This window comes from Gavia stellata, chromosome 1, assembly GCF_030936135.1.
Source record: "Gavia stellata isolate bGavSte3 chromosome 1, bGavSte3.hap2, whole genome shotgun sequence".
Lineage (NCBI taxonomy): Eukaryota > Metazoa > Chordata > Aves > Gaviiformes > Gaviidae > Gavia > Gavia stellata.
In genome coordinates, this window is record NC_082594.1 from 116,473,610 (window position 1) to 116,490,143 (window position 16,534).

The following is a 16,534-nucleotide window of genomic DNA, read 5'->3' on the forward strand; positions in this document are numbered from 1 at the left end:
TCCCACAGGGTGTAAACGAGTACGTAGCTCCAGCGCTGCAATGCTACCCATCACAGCCCCTCCGAATAGGAGCTTTCAACCCTGGGCTCATCTAGAAAGGCACATTTTTTTTTAGTCAGAAAGAATTACCCTTTTTTTCCAGATGAATATGAAGGAAAATTCTGAGTCTAAGCGAGTGCTAACCACAGTGTCCAACACATGGCAGGGGCATGTCAGCGAGCTGCTCCAAGGTGGTACTTTCCAGAAGGCATATCCTGGCCATTGGTCCACCGCAGCCTAAATTTTCACTAAAAAAACCCAAAAAACAAAACCCCCCAGAAAGGTGCAAAATGGCGAGTATTTAACCTTTTGCAAGGCTCAGCACCAGGCGGCCATCCTTGCCAAGGGGGAGCGGTCATGCCCCTCTCCCCGCGCTAAGGGGTGAGTCAGGGCAATGCTGCCCTGCACCATCTCGGAGCTGGAGGTGCTCCCTGACAGAGAGCACTCTCCTCTCCCACCTCGTGGCCATCCCGTGGGACTCGCACAAGGAGACCCCTTTGGGACCAATGCATGGATTCGAGCCTGAAAACTGCAGCCCTCCCCACCCCACATTTGCAGGCTCCTGCTGATGGCTCCTGCTGATGGCTCATCATCTGCTGTCTGTCAGCGAGGAGCCCTTGACGTTTTTCTGTGACACATCTCAGATGTCACTTAACTCCAGTGCATGTCTTAGTTTTGGTTTTTAAGAAGCTGAAAGAGCTCAGAAATCGGGAAATGATTACAAGATCCAAAGATCTCAGTGCCGCAGGCATTTTGTACTGATGCAGAGGCGTCGTCCCATTTTCCTGTCCCTTTGGGGAGCCCTGTAACTTTCCTGTCTGCTCCTCTGCCCTTCAGGTTGCAGCAGAAGCCCTTCCTTGCAGATAGTTAGCCAAAAGCAGGAGGGGCTTTCCCTCTCACAGGCCCAACCCTTAGGAGAGAAAAACCCCGCTTTGCCTTTAAGCGCTGCGCCAACCTGAGTAAATTCAGAGCCGTTCTATATAAAACAGAATGAAGCAGAGAAGCAGAAAAGGTCATCAGGCACTGCTGGCAGTGCTGAGACACCAACAGCTTCTTCTCCCACTTCCTTTTCTGTTACTATTTTCTCTACCAGATGCTTCTCAAACTCCACGTTTGCAGCGGGCTGCAGAGGAGCAGCCGATACCTGAATGGGCACTGCATACTGAACCGCCGCAGCCGCCGAGGCGGACGCTCCCGCGCAGCCCTGCGCTCTCAGCTACCTGACATCCCCCAGGGCCCCGCTCCAGCCCCCCGCTCTCACTTGCCCCCCAAATTCCCCAGGGACTCTGCTCTAACCCAGCGCTACATTCGTGATTGCCCTGAAATCCCCCAGGGCTGCAGCTCAAAAACTACCACCGCTTTCTCTCATGGGCACGGGGGGGATTTTTTTTTCCCCTTCGTGTAAGAGGTGCTGGTACCTTCTGGGGTGAACTGAGGCTGTGGAGAGCTGGTGTGTAGCATGTCAAGTGACCGCCGGTCGGTAAAAAGGTTTGGCCTCCACAAAACGCAGCCTGAGCCATGCTCAATCCCACTTTTTGCTACTGCTTTCCGCTGCTGTCCCTTCCCTGCCCATTCACTAGACGCCCTCAGCCGCCTAACCACCACCATCATTAAAAATAAAGGTAAAAGCAAGGCAACGGCATCATCAAGTGCCTCAAGACGCAATGTAAAGCAGCACCACCAGACATAGCAAAGACTAGCCCTGGTTTGGAGGAGGCGGGGGTCACCCGGGGGGTGAGCTGGGCCGCGCCGGGGCCTGCGGGGAGAGCGCTGCCCCGCAGCACCGAGGGACAGGGCAGGCACAGAGGCAAAGACTCCCGGTGATGGCTGGAGGCTCTACTCAGGCTGTGGTGAATGAATGCTGAAGAAGCATGGGGAAAGAGAAACCAAGGCTGAAAAAGGATGGGGACCCCCCCCAAGGCTTCCCCTGGCGCAGACCCTGAGCGGGGCCCACAGACTCCCACAGAGGGGGCGGCTGCCCCCGGCTGGGACCCAGCCAGGAGGAGGGGGCTGCTCACGGAACTAGTGAAGTTTCAACAGAAAAAGCAGGGGAAATGCTGAAAGTGCTTTTCATTTTTACTTTTTTTTAAAATAATAAAATACTTAATTTCCATGCAGTGACTTCATTTCCATGTGGCAGCTTCATTTCCGAGTTGACTGTTGCGCCTCTGAGGGCGCCAAGAAAGAGACAATCCCGAAAATGAAAGAAAACACCCATCCCCTTCCCCAGCTCCCGGCCCTGCGGCCGGGACCAAGCCCTCCGCCGGCGCCGGGGACATGTGGCCATGACAAGGCGGCAGCGGGCCGAGGCGCAGGGGAGAGCTGTGGCCCGCCGAGGGACGTGCCGGGGTCCCCCGGGAGCGACGCGGCCGGGCCCGGCGGCTCGGCCGGCGCTGCCTGGCAAGGAGGGGCCTCGTCCGCCGCCGGGCCGGTCGCACCGCCCCGGGGAGGACGCGGAGGGGGAGTGCCGGGGGGCGCCGCCTCGGGCAGGGACCAGGCGCCGAGGCCTGCGGCCGCGCCGCCGCGCCGGATGTCCCCGGGGAGCCGCGGGCCGCTCCCGGGGTGGGGCAGGCCAGGGCGGCCCTTCCTGCCCCTGCTTGCCGGGCTGGCTGCGTAAGTACCCTCCGGGGCCGGGAAGAGGCCGCCTCTCCCGGCGGCGCGGATCCCGGCTCGGCCGGCCCCGCCGTCCTTCTCCGCCTCCGCTTCTCCCAAGGAAAAGGGCCTCGCCGTGAGGCGCAGCAAACCCTGGGGAGGAGCGTGGGGTTTTTTGGGAGGCATCGCTGAAGTACCCGCTGGGATAGCCAGCTCTGCCTGTAGGCCTGCCCGCCGTTGTAGCCGGCCTGTGGAGCAAGGCCAAGCATTGCCCGGAGCCCCTGTGCTTATGGCCTCTGCCAGGCCCTGCTAAAACGGAGGAGTTCTGCCTCGTTATCCCCAGGGTAAGAATGCCGCCGGGAGCTGGTCTAACCTCCTTGCTCGTATTTTGGGCTGCGCTCAAAAAGGAGGTGAACGTGGGTACGGTCACTTAACCTGCACACATTCCTGCAGTCCTGCCCATGCTTTTCAGTCTTCGACCCAGCCACTGACATGCAGCGTCGTCCTGGGCTCTCCCTGGCCCAGGGCTGGGCTGCCCGGGAGCTGCCACGCACTTGCTGGTGTGGCACACGGCCGGAGGTCTGCGGGGAAGCACGTGCTTTGAAGAAATATATCCTCTGAGGGAGATGCAGGTGCTAGGCTGGGTATCCAGCCTGCTGGAACTTAGCAGTAGAGGCTGGTACTGAACTGGGAAAGATTTTATTTTCAGTCTCCCTCTCTTCTTTTTTCATAGTGTTTTCTGCATTGAAGCAGTCCTGGGGCAAAAATTGTGTCCTAAGGCAATGGAAAACTATGTGGCATCAATGGTGCTGAGCGCAGTTGGTGACACGCTGGGCTATTACAATGGGAAATGGGAGTTCCTGCAGAGTGGCCCAGCCATCCACAAGGAGCTGGCGGAGATGGGGGGACTTGGCAACCTCAGCATCCAAGGTTGGAAAGTCAGCGATGATACGGTGATGCACTTGGCCACGGCCGAAGCCCTGGTAGCTGCTGGGAAAAACCCAAGTTTAGAGCATCTCTATTCCCTGATTGCAAAGAACTACAAGGAGTGCATGAATGATATGAAGGGCAGAGCTCCAGGTAACCCCTCTATAATGCTGTCTGGGCAGGGCTGTCCTCTTGCCAGCGTCTCTCCCTTCCCGGCAGCTTGGAGCTGAGGCTGGCCCTGGCTCTGCTTTTGGCTTTTTATTGCGTTAATCGTATTTTGTGTAAAGGCAAAAGTTTTCCACACAGTACCTGTTTCAGGATGAACTCGAGCATAGAATAAGGCAAGCTGAAGTGTTTTGGGCTTCTCTGAACTAGATGAAAAAGATACTGTTTTGCCCATGTTTACAAAGCATTCTTACAGGCGTGTTTGAGGTCTGGCCTTGAACTCAGGGGAAGGATGCTGGCTTTTGCGCTGGGGATGTGCCTTTTCCTGCACTCAATGGATGAAAAATGCAAATTCAACCACGTATAATGCGCACCCTGAGATGCTGTGTTAAAGCAACACATTTAAACAGAGAATTAATATAGAACTTCTTGTAATAAATGCAATAAATGACATATAAAATATATTTAAAGGCACAAAGATCCTTGCTTGGAATAATTAAGTTTATTAAACCCAAAGTCTACTTTTGGCCTGCTCTGCATGTCTACTTCCTGTGCCAGGACAGTCAGGCCACAATCGTCTTTTCTGAACCTTGTACTTCCATCATCTCTCTTTTCTCTGTGTAGACACAGTGGTGCTGAGTTTGGGTCACAGGCAGCAGGGACTGGCAGTGCATGGCAGTATTCAGGAAGGGCATCTTGACGGGCTGCAGTAGCCAAACCGTATGCAACATATTCCTGTAGTTCCTAGTTCACGCAGGTCTGCTGACCCAGCTGTTCTCCGAGGACCCCGTCTCTCTCTGTGCTCCTGGCCCAGCCTCTTCTGGATGCTTGAATTAAATTCAAATTGGAGCTACTGAGGCTGGGCCTCTAATTTGACTAGTGCAGGCAGCGTAAAGTATCCAGGAAACACTCAAATTCAGCAATCCTATGCAAAGTTTATACGTCGAATAGAAATTGCTTAGACATGCCTATTTGGAGTGGCCAGAATATATCAGGAATGTTCTGGCTTGACGTTAAACATGGGAAAGGCCAAATCCTGCATTGCTCTCTTAGGGTCACTGAGCACAGCGTGACAGAGCTGTGCATTTCCAAGGTAAACCGGGTTGGAAACTTGGGCAGGAATTTATTCTGCTTACCTTTCCACAGTGACCGACCCTGTGTAAAGAACTAAACTATCACTATTCTTTAACACAGATAGTCTCAGTTGTTGGAGTAGCCTAATTAATAAAATATTTAGGAAAGGGTAACGATGCTTGCCAGGATAGCAGGAGTCGGCAGGTTAAATTTCCAAGAGACTCACTGCTGTTTTGGTAAAGGATCTTGTAGTTCCCCCAGCTGATGGGGTCTGCCAAGGTGGGCTAACCACAGCTGGCAGTGAGGCAGCACCTGGAAGCTATTTTTGCCTCCCATGTCTAAGCTTGGTGACTAAAACCTGAGATGAAAAGGAGAACCTGAAATTTAAATGTTAGTAATTAATAGCTAAGAATAATAGCACACCTGCTTCAGTCCTTCTGTGAGTAACTGAGCTGCAACATGCCCGAAAGCAGTTCCTATTTGGAAGTGAAGGATTTTAAAGTAAATTTGCTACAGACTAATTGGAGTGACAAGGAAAGGTCAGGTTATCTAGCTAAACAAAGAAATGTAACTTCTTTAGTGGGTCCATGGACACTTAACCTTGTAAAACTTTGGGGGAAGTGGGGAAAGGAATGTGGAAAAACATGGAAGGCTGTTGGGAATGTTCTTGCGTTCTGGAGTGCTCCTGCTGCAGCCACAGGAAAGGTGCTTGGCTCTGAGAGCTTAAATCCTGACACTTAACAGTTCAATGCCCACTGATGTGGGGAATACCTAAAGGAAATACCTAATCCATATCCTGAAAAGGTGTCTGGAGTATCCATGCCATATTGATAAATCCTAATGATAGAAGTTGCATGTCAATCACTTCTTTCGACAGTTCAGAGTAAATGGATTTTAACTGAGAACGTAACCCAAGGTGATGCTGTTCTGGCCAAAGTAAGTACTCACCGGGGAATTGCAGCCTTTAAGGCTGAGAATGGAAAGTTGCTGCTGCAACTTTCACCCAACAAAGAAGAGATTCCCCCAGAAGAGTGGGGGAAACTCACATTGCTCACCCACACAAGGGAGTCCAGACCTGAAAACCAAAACCTGCAGTAACAAAGGGATTCCCACAACGTTATGAGTCACTAGACGGCGACAGCGGGGTCCCTCAAGTGTGCAGCCCCAGGGGAGAACTCACTGTCTTAATTCAATGGCAAGTTAATCCCTACATCCATTATTGCTCTTTGTGATGTGCCACAGCCCCAAATTCATTGTTCTTCGCAGGTAACAAAGCCAATGAATTAAGCAATGCAAGCATGACCATATTTCTTTTTTCATGGTACAACTACATCTGCTTCCACAGCTCTCCAGGAAACCTGCTTCAAAACTCTGTCTTTCAGTCCAAGTCCTCTCCTGTGGAATTATTTGCCACCACATAGTTGTGGTTGTTTTAACCCACCTTTTTTATGTGTATTGATCGATCCCAAACAACTGTTACTGTCTGTGCTCATGAAGACTCTAAATAAGTGGAATGGAAGCTTATTCCAGAAATAGCATCCAGTTGTACTTGAAACTTTATCAGGTTGTCTTTCTTCACACACTGCTTTTTGCTTCTATTTCTTCTTTCCTTAGACCAATACCCTCTTCAGGTTACTTTTAGTTTCTTACTGATAGTACCAAGGATTCCTAACCAGGATTTGGTGGATTTCCAAAACAGAATTGCCTGATTTAAAAACTCCTACAGCCGTTTTTTTTTTTTAACCTGTTTTTAAAAAAAGACCCGACAATGTGATTTCAGCTTAGTCTTCCTAAATCGGCTTTCAAATGTTTTAATATTTTAACTGTTTAAAAAGCATGAGGATAATACTTGTAATACTTGATAAATCACAAGAGTCTTAGCTGTTGTATACTGGCTTGTTTTACACAATTTTTTTTCATTTGCAGGTTATCAGTAGTCATCTCCTAAAGTAATACGCACAGGTTTAAAGCTGCAAAATAACCACTCTTGCCTTACAATTTAAGCCTTGTCATCTTCCTCATTTCCTTTTGACTACAGCTAATGCAAGAACAATCTCACTTTTTATCAAGGAATGAGTTGCCAGCTCTCAAGCTGCTGAAACATGTCCTGAAGAAATGTCTTTCTCACAGTTCCAGCAAGATTACAGAGTTAATTTTGCTTTTGTTATGCAGATTTTGATATTAAGCTACCCTAGTCCCTTTGCTCTCTCCCCTTCCCCTTGTCTTCCTGGCAGAAGGTCTGTTTTACCAGCAACATACAAATAGGGTAGTTGGCACAGGTTTTTAAAAACATGGCTTTGCTTGACAGGTTCTTTTTAATGTCCTATTATAGGTCATAAGTGCAATGCTTAGTATAGTTAGATTTTTGAAAAAATGCCTCAATTTTCTGTTAATCATTGTAAAGTTGGAAATTATACCAATATCCCTCTTAACGATTTTGATACATAGCAGCCAGCACTGAATTAATGAACTACATGAAAAGCAGATTTAGAAGCCTGAACATGTTCCCACTTTGAAACCTCACAAAAACAAACTCCTAGGCAGCTCAGTTAGAGGTTGGTGGTGATCTGTCCTGGCAGAGCCCAGTGCTACCCACACCAAACGCTCTGTCTACTGCTCCTTCCGGCAGAGAAACATGGCCCCGCAATTTTCACTCTGTAAATCACTGGGAAGAAGATGTATAAGGAACATCTGGACTGATCCAGGGGTTGGCTGGCCGTGTGGCACCGCACAACCAGCAGGTCTTATCTACTGGGAAGGGTGTGACGGTGGCATCACGCGAAAGGTTGGTGTGCCGGCACAGCAGACGTAGATGAGGCTGGTGAAATAGCAGGTCTGGTTTGTGCCTGGGTCACGCTGTGCAGGATTCAGGAGAGCTGAAGTGGCCTGACAATGTGGGCAGTGCTGATTGGCAACCTGTTTTTTCCTGTGGGGGAGACTTGCATAGGCTGTTTCCATTCTCAGAGTTTATTTCAGTTGACAGGCTTGCAGGGCAAATAGCCAAACAGCCACAGGACCGAGCTGCTTTTTTGGTTTGAGACAAGGATTCACGGGGAGCTAGTCCACCCATTCACACTGAAGAGAAGGCTGTATCCTGCACTGATCTAATAAGCCTGTCATGTAACAACACTGTTGGAAAAGAAATACACTAAAGACACTTAGACCAGAACTATGAAAGTATCTATGTAACCTTATTCCTGACAGCAGCCAGGCATTATTTATTTTTAGCACATGTGCAGAAGCCAATCTTAAAGCTGTGCTTGGATGTGGAGGTATTTTGGTTACAAGGGTGCTGTAAATACCGTGTACAGGTAAAACAGACTGCGATATACCAAATCCTACTGCCAAGCGTAAAAGACTGCGATATACCAAATCCTACTGCCAAGCGTAAACATGAAAGTGCAAAAGTGAACAGCTCTGCAGACTGCTTAGTGCAGTACCTAGCTGTGTTCAGCATGCTCCCAGATCACGGTGATCGAGTTGCACCAAAGGTAATTGAATTGTAGAGCTATGTGAAGGTTCTAGACCAGGCTTCTTCCTTGCTACTCTGTTCTACTTAGTTTGACTTTCAAAGTAACAGAGCACCTGCAAGTTCATCAGCTACCTGTCCTGGTTAGGCAGCGAAGTATTGGAGCAGCGGTTTAATTTTGGGTGCATGAGCATGTCAGCTACTGCTATTACCCTGTGTCTCTGAGAGAGGACTAGGCACACTGCAGTTAGGAGAAGACTAGTCTTTTGAGTCCACTTCTGCTGTTGTCCAACAAATTAAAACTTAAATGAAGCTGCTTGAAACCTGCCCTTGATTTACCTTTCTGTTGGAAAAGAAGTATTTAAGATTTGGCCAGAAGAGCAGACTAAGAGAAAAAGACAAGGTAGAAGACAATCAAAGATAATTTAATGTTTCAAACCTGTTTCCTCTTCCTTGCACATGAGCATTTGGGCTTAGCTCTCAAAACTTGTTTCACAGTCTTGGCTGGGGAAGCTGGCTGGGCTCTGAAATTTGGATGTGTTTGTGCAGACAGCTTTATCCTATGAATGTGCTGGACTAACAAGGGAGTTTCTGAAGAAGCAGCACTAGAAGAAGCAGAGTTGTTTCTTTAAAAAGTAAATAGCAGAAATTTGAAAGAGATGGAGGTGGGCACGGAGGAGTTATGGTGTGGCTTCCCACCAGAAAAGAGGCAAAATTGGACTAGGGTGTCAGCTTGGAAAATGGAGGAAGAGGGACAAAGTATATACAGTCTTGAATAGCGTGGAACATGAAAAGTCATTATTTCTTGTAATGTAAAAATTAGAGGGGAATTTAAGGAAATTGTCAAATGGCAGTTTAAAACAAAAGGAAATGCTTCCCATAACAAAATTGTGACTCTGGTTACCATGGGATGTTAGAGTCTGAAGGCATGCATGGGTTCAAGCTAAGGAGACCAGTTCATGGTGGCTAGGTCCACTGGGGGTTATTGAACACAGCATTTTGGATCTGTCTTCTGACTCAAGCAGGCTGTGCTCCTCTGTCTGCTGGAAGCCAGGTGGGTCTTCATGCCACAGTTTCTATAGTCTTTCCGTAGTTATCTGTTAGTGGCTGTGTTTGGAGATGAGCTAGTGGGCTGCACAAACTTTTGGTCTGACCTAGTACAGTTGTTTTTCAGCTTATTGAAGAGTAGTACAGTAAAGGCAGTTATGCAGACCATGTGGTGGTGAGGGAGATGATACTACATTCATCGCTTTCAGACAAACTTAAAACTGCAGGAGGGGATATCTGGAAAACATTTCGTATCAGCGAGGCAATGGGAAAGATTCCTGGGGAGCATGTGGGGTCACTGTCTTTAAAGGGTCCTGTAAAGAGGCTAAACAACTGTCAGGGAAAAACACAGAGGTACTTAGGCATGCCTTGGATCAGGGATCGATGTGATCTGATGGCCCTCCAAACCTGCTTTATATTTATATATGTCTATCTAGGTATCTAGATATATGTGTACATAATATACCTAACATATATAGTATATATGTTTTCTAGATAAGTTATTAAATAAATAACATGAAATGTAAATATCAACAATGTAAATTACATAAATCAGCAGTGGAACGTTTTTTACTCCCCTAGACTTTTTAATTATTTCCACAAACAGGAGTTATCAGGTCTGCTCAGGAATATGCAGGATGCACCGGCAATTTAAGGCAAGAAACATATGTGAGCAGACAACTGATGTTTTTACAGGAAAGCCTGAATCCCGTACAGAGGGTAATGCTTCCTTCCCTGCTACCCTGCCTGTCTTCCCTCAGTTCCCGAGCTATATGACACTGTCACCTACTGATGTGTGTTTCTGATTCTTTCTTTTCTTTCCTTTCTTTCTCTCTCGGGCTCTGCTGCTCCTGTCCAGGTGCCACGTGTACGGAAAACGCGCTGAAGCTGGATCCGGGGCGGCCAGACGGCTGGAGGATCCCATTCAGCACCCGGGCGGGAGGCTGCGGGGCTGCCATGCGCTCCATGTGCATCGGGCTGCGTTTCCCCCACCCCGCTGAGCTGGACACCCTGGTGCAAGTCAGCATAGAGAGCGGCCGAATGACCCACCACCATCCCACTGGCTACCTGGGGTCCTTGGCTTCAGCCCTCTTCACGGCTTTCGCAGTGAACGGCATGCCCCCCCCGGCCTGGGGGAAGGGGCTGCTGGAGGTGCTGCCGCGGGCGAAAGCCTACGTGCGGGGCACCGGCTTCTTCGTGGAGGAGAACATGGGGCAATGGTGAGCTGCGCTCCCAGCACCGGGTTTTGTTAAAATAAACCTCACGTACGAGAGGGTGAGCTCTGTTTATACTTAAGCTTCAGTAATCACATTATGGTAAACTCCTAGAGCAGCACATGCCTGCCATGGGATCGAATCGATTCAGAAAGTCTCTGAAGTCCCCCAGGGGAAAAATATCTTGAACTCATTTAAAAAAAAAAAAAAAAAGGTCACATTGTGTTTGGGTCATGTAGTTGTGACATTTTTTGGATCCAGTATGAGGTAGCTAGACTTGTCATCTCAAGCAACCGTGATCTGATGAAAGATGGGAAGCAAGGCTGGGGAACAGCACCAGGCTTAGGGCTGAGCTCAGTTTGAAAGTTCTAACCAAATCTGGCTGCAGATTCAGTGTGGCTCTGTGCGCAGGGGCACACACAGTCAGGGGTAGAGGTACTCTGAATTTGGGAGGATGACTCAGTTCTCGCTCTGAGCCTTTGAATCCTCTGCAGCGCCACAGCAGCAGGTGCTGGGCTGCCTTCTCCCATGTGGCTGGAGGGAGGGGAAATCTAATTCACTGAAACATGTCCTTGTGCCTCTTACTGTAAATCATGTCCCTAGTTTGACAAAGGGGGGACGCCTACCATTTTGCCGAGCCATTGCTCCAGCCTGTTGACGTGGCACGTTTTCAGCTGGCGCCCAGAGCGCCTGCAGGGTCCTCGGGTATACGCTTCTGCCATGGGACGTCTCTTACAGCCCGTCCATCTTGTTTCCTGTTTTGCAGGCATTACTTTGAAAAGCAGTGGGAAAAATACCTGGTGGAGAGAGGCATATCAGACGGGGTCTCGCCACCCACCTTCCCGCCCAAGTACGGCGTCGAAGAGAGAGACTCCTTCTACACCTCCCTCAGCTACGACGGCTGGGGGGGCAGCAGCGGGCATGACGCCCCCATGATTGCTTACGACGCGCTGCTGGGCGCAGGGGACTCCTGGGCAGAGCTGGCTCACCGGGCTTTCTTCCACGGGGGTGACAGCGACTCCACCGCCGCCATTGCGGCCTGCTGGTGGGGGGCCATGCATGGCTTCCGGGGGGTCGGCGCCTCCCTCTACACCCACCTGGAGTACAGGGACCGCCTGGAGCAGGTGGCCAAGGACTTGTACCGCATTGCCTAGGTGGGGGGGTGGCAGGGCCCCCCAGGGCATGTGCTTACCCCACCTGCGGCCCCACACTCACTCAAGGTTTTGCAAACTCGGTTTGCAAACCCACTGGATTAAAGCACTGGAGCATCAGCCAGAGCCAGGCTTTTTCTGTTTGTGTGTATTGGCTTCGGCAGGGAGGTCATATTGGAGCTAGCAGCTTGGGGCTTGGGGACAGTGGGTAGGGAAAAGCAGGTACAAGGGGGTTTGATGGGAACATGCAACCGTGCGTCTGTCCCTTGAGCAGCCGAGCCCTGAGACGTCCCTCCCGTCAGTGTGGCAGCTGCACATCGTCTGGTCCTCAGGGGAGCAGGAGCATCCGTTGCGGCATTGCTAGCGATGCTCCAGCAGCAGGACAGGCAGCAAAACCCACACAAGCTGCCCCAAATCAGGGTCCTGCCCCTACAAGCATGCCAGAGGAGGGTCAGGGATGTACACGGGCTGGCAGAGATGCCTCCCAGCAAACTCGTGATGGCTAGCCCATGCTCGCCACTCTGTACTGCTGATGGGGAGTGCTGGGGACACCACTTGCCATCTAGCACTAAGCATGTGTAAAGCTAAAACCTGTGCTTATAGCAGGTACAGCCCAAGACAACCTACTGGGGGGCAGCTGGGGTGGGGTGGGGAGGGGAGTCAAACAGCTGGTCGTGTCTGGGGACAACGGAGTTTTCTCATACAAATATTTTAGCAGAGGATATTTTTTTTGTTTTAAATTAATGCGGAAAACCCCCACATCTAACCTGACAGCTGCATCAGCAGTGCATTTTGCAGTTTCACAGCACTTTTGCTATACAGGTAAAAATCTATCATGCTACTTCCCTAATTCAGTTAATGGGGCTGTTCAAGACTACTGACCAAACCCTTATTCAGGGTGAAAGTGCGTAATGAGAATTAAAAGGTTGCATTTTACATCAGCTTAACTTAAGCAACTTCTGTAGTGAACTATATTCTTCTGCTTCCATCAAGGTTACTGAAGAGTATTCGTTTAACATTTGCTATGGATAATTCTATAAAAAATACAGTTTCTTCTTCAAATTCAGACTAAGACACAGCAAAGTACTTAATATTTTCAGAGCAATTTAAAAAATGGTGTATCCCATTCAATAAATAGACCTGACATGCCTCTGTCAAATGTTATATTCTATTATGGGATGAATTAAGGGATGGGAGGGAGAAGTATGAAGAGCCAGAGGGTGCAAGGTGTCTGCAAGCTCCAGCCTGCAAGAGAGAGAGGAGATGTGCTACCGGGGTGGGAGGAGAGTTGATGCATCAGGGAATAGGTGTGGTGGGAGAGGGAGAGGCTGCCTAAAAGGTGGAGCGGGCTTAGGAGTTCAGTACACCTTTATGCAGGGAGTGCGCATAAAGGCATAATGAAAGCCCAAATCTTGACAAAAACCAGCAGCAATAGGAATCACAATTTCAACACAGTTTACTACAGCTCTCAGGTGTGTTGTATAAAACATGTTTTAGTGCAACATAGTACAAAGTTTTTGTTGTTTAAAAAAAAAAAAAAATCCCAAACATTTTTCCACATCATGCATGGATAGGGTATCTCTCTTTCTTCGCGGGTTCGTTACAGAAAGTTACAGCAGAGAGAGTGGTTTGAAAAGCTTTGTGTTAAAACTTGTTACAGGAAAGGTCTGCCTTATAAAAACAGAAGTTTGAGACTGGGCAACACACTGCCAGAGCAGCAGAGAAAGGTCACCGGCAAGGTACATTCAGGGATCACCATGGGAGCCGCTTCCTGGGAAAGCCTGGGCTCGGTACAGGAACCGCTGGGCTGGGAAGGGACCCGTTTTGGCCAGGGGGATGTGACCACAGGACAGCCCTCCAGGCCAGCCCTGCTCTGGGGCAGACAAGCTGGAGAGGAGGAGTGTGGCTCCGACGCAGCACAGTGCTCTCTCAGGAAAGAACGGCTCCTGCCGACTTCTTTTTTTTTCCTTTAAAGCTGAAATGAGTTGCAGTTCCTGCCCGGGAGCAGTATGTACAGGAGATAGTACGTTTACAAAGCAATACCCTCTGGCTGCAGCTGCCGCTGTTTGCGCCTCGGTTCTTCATTTCCATTCACTTCTCATCCCACTCCTCTCATTGCAGATGCCTTATCCAGAAAGGGAAGACAAGTGTGTGGGTGTGTGATACATATATATGAGTGCGATATGCATATGCTGGAGCCAGTAAGCAGTTACGTCTCGAGGAGGCAGACTTCGCAGAGGGACGAGTGAAATTTGGGCTTCCCAGCGGAAGAAGAAACCAATGCCGTTCTGGTGGAGGAGCAGAGGTGGCTGATTTTGAATGCCCTGGCACGGGACGGTCCGCGGCCACGTGGGTCCTCTCCCAACTGGGAGAGAGGATGTGTGGTGCAATCTCCCACCCGGGGCTTCGCCACCTCTGAAACAACAAGGCATCAGGGTCTAACTGACTAGTGCTACAGAGCATCTGCTGAGGTCCCCTTCTCTTCACAAAGAGCAGTCCAACCCTCCTGAAGAGGACAACGGCTGTGGGCATGGCACGTCTCGCACACGAGGCGGGGGGGGTCTTGTGGCTGCACCCATCTGCCCCGGTTGGCTTCAGCCATGCTGCAAAAAATGGCCGGATTTGCCAGGAAGACATCAAGGAAGACAACAAAAGGCCATTTTTGGCAAACATTTTCTCCCGCCAGACATAACGCTTAGGGCGTATCAGGGAGGAGGCGGTTTCCTCCACAGGACAGGGCAGGGGTACTTGGCATTATGGGGTATGGGAGCTCAGGTGCCCCACACGGCGAGAGCCCTGGTTTGGTTCGCAAGAGCCTTATCTTTCACAGAAAGAACAGCATTTCCTGCCACAGCGACTGCCTAGGACAAGAGCAAGTGACTTTGCCAGGAGAGGGAGCTTATGGAGGAATCGTTTCTCCTCCTAAAGCCCCAGAAATGAAAAACGGCAGATGCATGCACACACGCAGGGGAACATTTCTCTTGGCCCAAGGGGACAGGGGAGCCCCCAGGGCGCTGATGTGGTGCAGGCTCCTTGCCTTGCCCAAGCTCACGCCAGGAAGTAGTGCAAGCTGCGGGGAAACTCGTGACATGGTGGTTAATTGCATGTCCCCGCTGCGTGGCGTGGCTGCAACTGGGCTCCCTGGCTGAACCATGCAGGGGCCGTGAACCCAACTCGTGGAGCTTCCCCTTTCCCCCTTTCTAGAGTCATTACTTTGGTCATGTTGAAGTCTTCAGAGACTGGATCCAGCCACCTGTCCCCAGGCGACTGGGGCACAGAGGGGACCCGCCTTGCCAGAGGTGGCAGCATGGGCACCAGGGAGGAGCACAACTCTGGCAAGCTGGACCGTACAAGGACCCCCTTTGCTACCAACAAAATCAGGGGTTTCAGGTGTCCTCCTTCCATCCCCCACTTCAGTACCTGGAGACATACAAAATTGCTTTTGTCCTGACCACAAGCACGCTGAATATTCAGTCTCTCCAAGATGGGGGAATGCTCCCAAAAGGTGACTTGCCCCCTCCTGAGAGAACAGTAAGATGGAGCCAAGAAGATGCGGAGGCTACAGCCAGTCTTTGAGATGGACCTCCCAATAGCCCAGCTAACCCCTCCAGAGGTGGACCTGGCTTTGTCTGCTTTGGAAGAAGGAGGAGCTAGCTCAGCGCACCTTGGGAAAAGACCTTCTTCACTGTGGCACCAAGTCTGAGGAGGAAAACCACAGTCTTTTTTGGAAAGCATATACATTTACTTCCAAAGAGATCGTCCAAGGACCAAACGCCCCCTGGGAATTCCTTGCTGTGTGGAGGGTGGGGAAAGCCTACAGTTCTTTGAGTGACCAAAAAAGAAACGACAACAAAAAAGTAACAGCCCAAAGGACAGCAACTGACGGGAGCAAAATTAATCCGAGAGGAACATCTGCTATGTACAGCAAGCGCAGGGACCCTCCATTGCGGTGAGGGGGTGCGTTCCCACAGCCGCTGGAAGAAGCCTCGGACCTTCCCGTCCCTGACGGCTGGGCACTCTGCAGAGCTCAGCTGCCACGCCGGAGCACAGACACTGAAACAAATGAAACAAGAACAACAAAAAACACTCTGTTCCTTAGGGTTCCTGGCGTGTCTCTGCTTCTCGCTCTCTCTGCGTGTCCCCCCAGGCGCCTTTGCCTCTTTAGTCTATGGTTCCTGGGTGGATGCTAAGGACCGGCGGCTCTAGGCAAGTGGGAGAGTAGTTGAGGTGAGGCTCTTTGATCCACAGCAAGGGGACTCCGTTCTTGCCCTCCGAGTTCTTGCTGGAGTTTCGGCTCTTGAACCGCACCAGGAGGATGGTGATGATCAAGATGCCGAAGATGGGGAAGGGGTAGAAGAACACGAAGTAGAAGAGGGCGTCATTGGAGCAGATGACAGACTGCAGGGTAGAGCCTGGGAAGAGACACAGGATGGTCACATTACACAGCTTCTCTGCAACGCATGGCCTACAAACTTCTTCAGAAACATAAAAACCAGATGCTCATTAATCTGTGTCAATGCAGGAGGTGGGGCTCTAAGAAAAATACCAATATTGTAAAACAGAGCAGCAGAAGAAACATTGCAGGGCATGTTTTGGCACGTTTCCCCCAGGAGTTCTCCCCCGAGTGCTAGAGAGTCCTCCCTGGTGCAGATTTCCTGATGTCTTTTAAAGCATGGAGCCTTGCAAAGCATCGTTTCCCTCAGTGGCGGTACACAGGGGCAGCACCCCAGGGTATCTCCCCTAAGGGCCCACAAAACTCTCATGACCTCAGTTATCTTTGGGGCCTCTAGACCATCTGATGGCTTCCAGAGTTACTGGGAGGAGACCCTTGTGCCACAGCCAGTACCCTTGTGCAG

The 16,534-nt window shown here is 50.2% G+C and overlaps 2 protein-coding genes across 3 annotated transcripts in view; one reads left to right on the forward strand and one right to left on the reverse strand.

Annotated features, from left to right (window-relative positions):
* Nucleotides 1-2,627: 2,627 nt before the first annotated feature.
* Nucleotides 2,628-12,035, forward strand: ADPRH (ADP-ribosylarginine hydrolase). Of its 2 annotated transcripts, none has more exons than XM_059819255.1 (4): nt 2,628-2,652; nt 3,365-3,711; nt 10,173-10,533; nt 11,294-12,035. In XM_059819255.1, the coding sequence occupies exons 2-4, from the start codon at nt 3,414-3,416 to the stop codon at nt 11,679-11,681; spliced, it is 1,047 nt and encodes a 348-aa protein (XP_059675238.1). In that variant the 5' UTR covers nt 2,628-2,652; nt 3,365-3,413; the 3' UTR covers nt 11,682-12,035. The 2 variants fall into 2 exon arrangements, with proteins under 2 accessions (XP_059675238.1, XP_059675229.1); XM_059819246.1 differs by lacking the exon at nt 2,628-2,652 and adding an exon at nt 2,894-2,975.
* Nucleotides 12,036-14,291: 2,256 nt separating this feature from the next.
* The window catches only part of IGSF3 (immunoglobulin superfamily member 3), a 74,200-nt gene continuing 71,957 nt past the window's right edge, over nt 14,292-16,534 (reverse strand). Inside the window, exon 9 of the mRNA XM_059816904.1 lies at nt 14,292-16,090. Within this exon, the coding sequence (XP_059672887.1) occupies nt 15,840-16,090 (251 nt within the window). The 3' untranslated portion in view covers nt 14,292-15,839. The remainder of the gene's footprint in view (nt 16,091-16,534) is intronic.

Coding starts and splice junctions, on each gene's coding strand:
- ADPRH (XM_059819255.1), top strand. CDS start 3,414: ATGGAAAACTATGTGGCATCAATGGTGCTGAGCGCAGTTGGTGACACG. Junction 3,712..10,172: donor TATGAAGGGCAGAGCTCCAG/GTAACCCCTCTA, acceptor GCTCCTGTCCAG/GTGCCACGTGTACGGAAAAC. Junction 10,534..11,293: donor GAGGAGAACATGGGGCAATG/GTGAGCTGCGCT, acceptor CCTGTTTTGCAG/GCATTACTTTGAAAAGCAGT.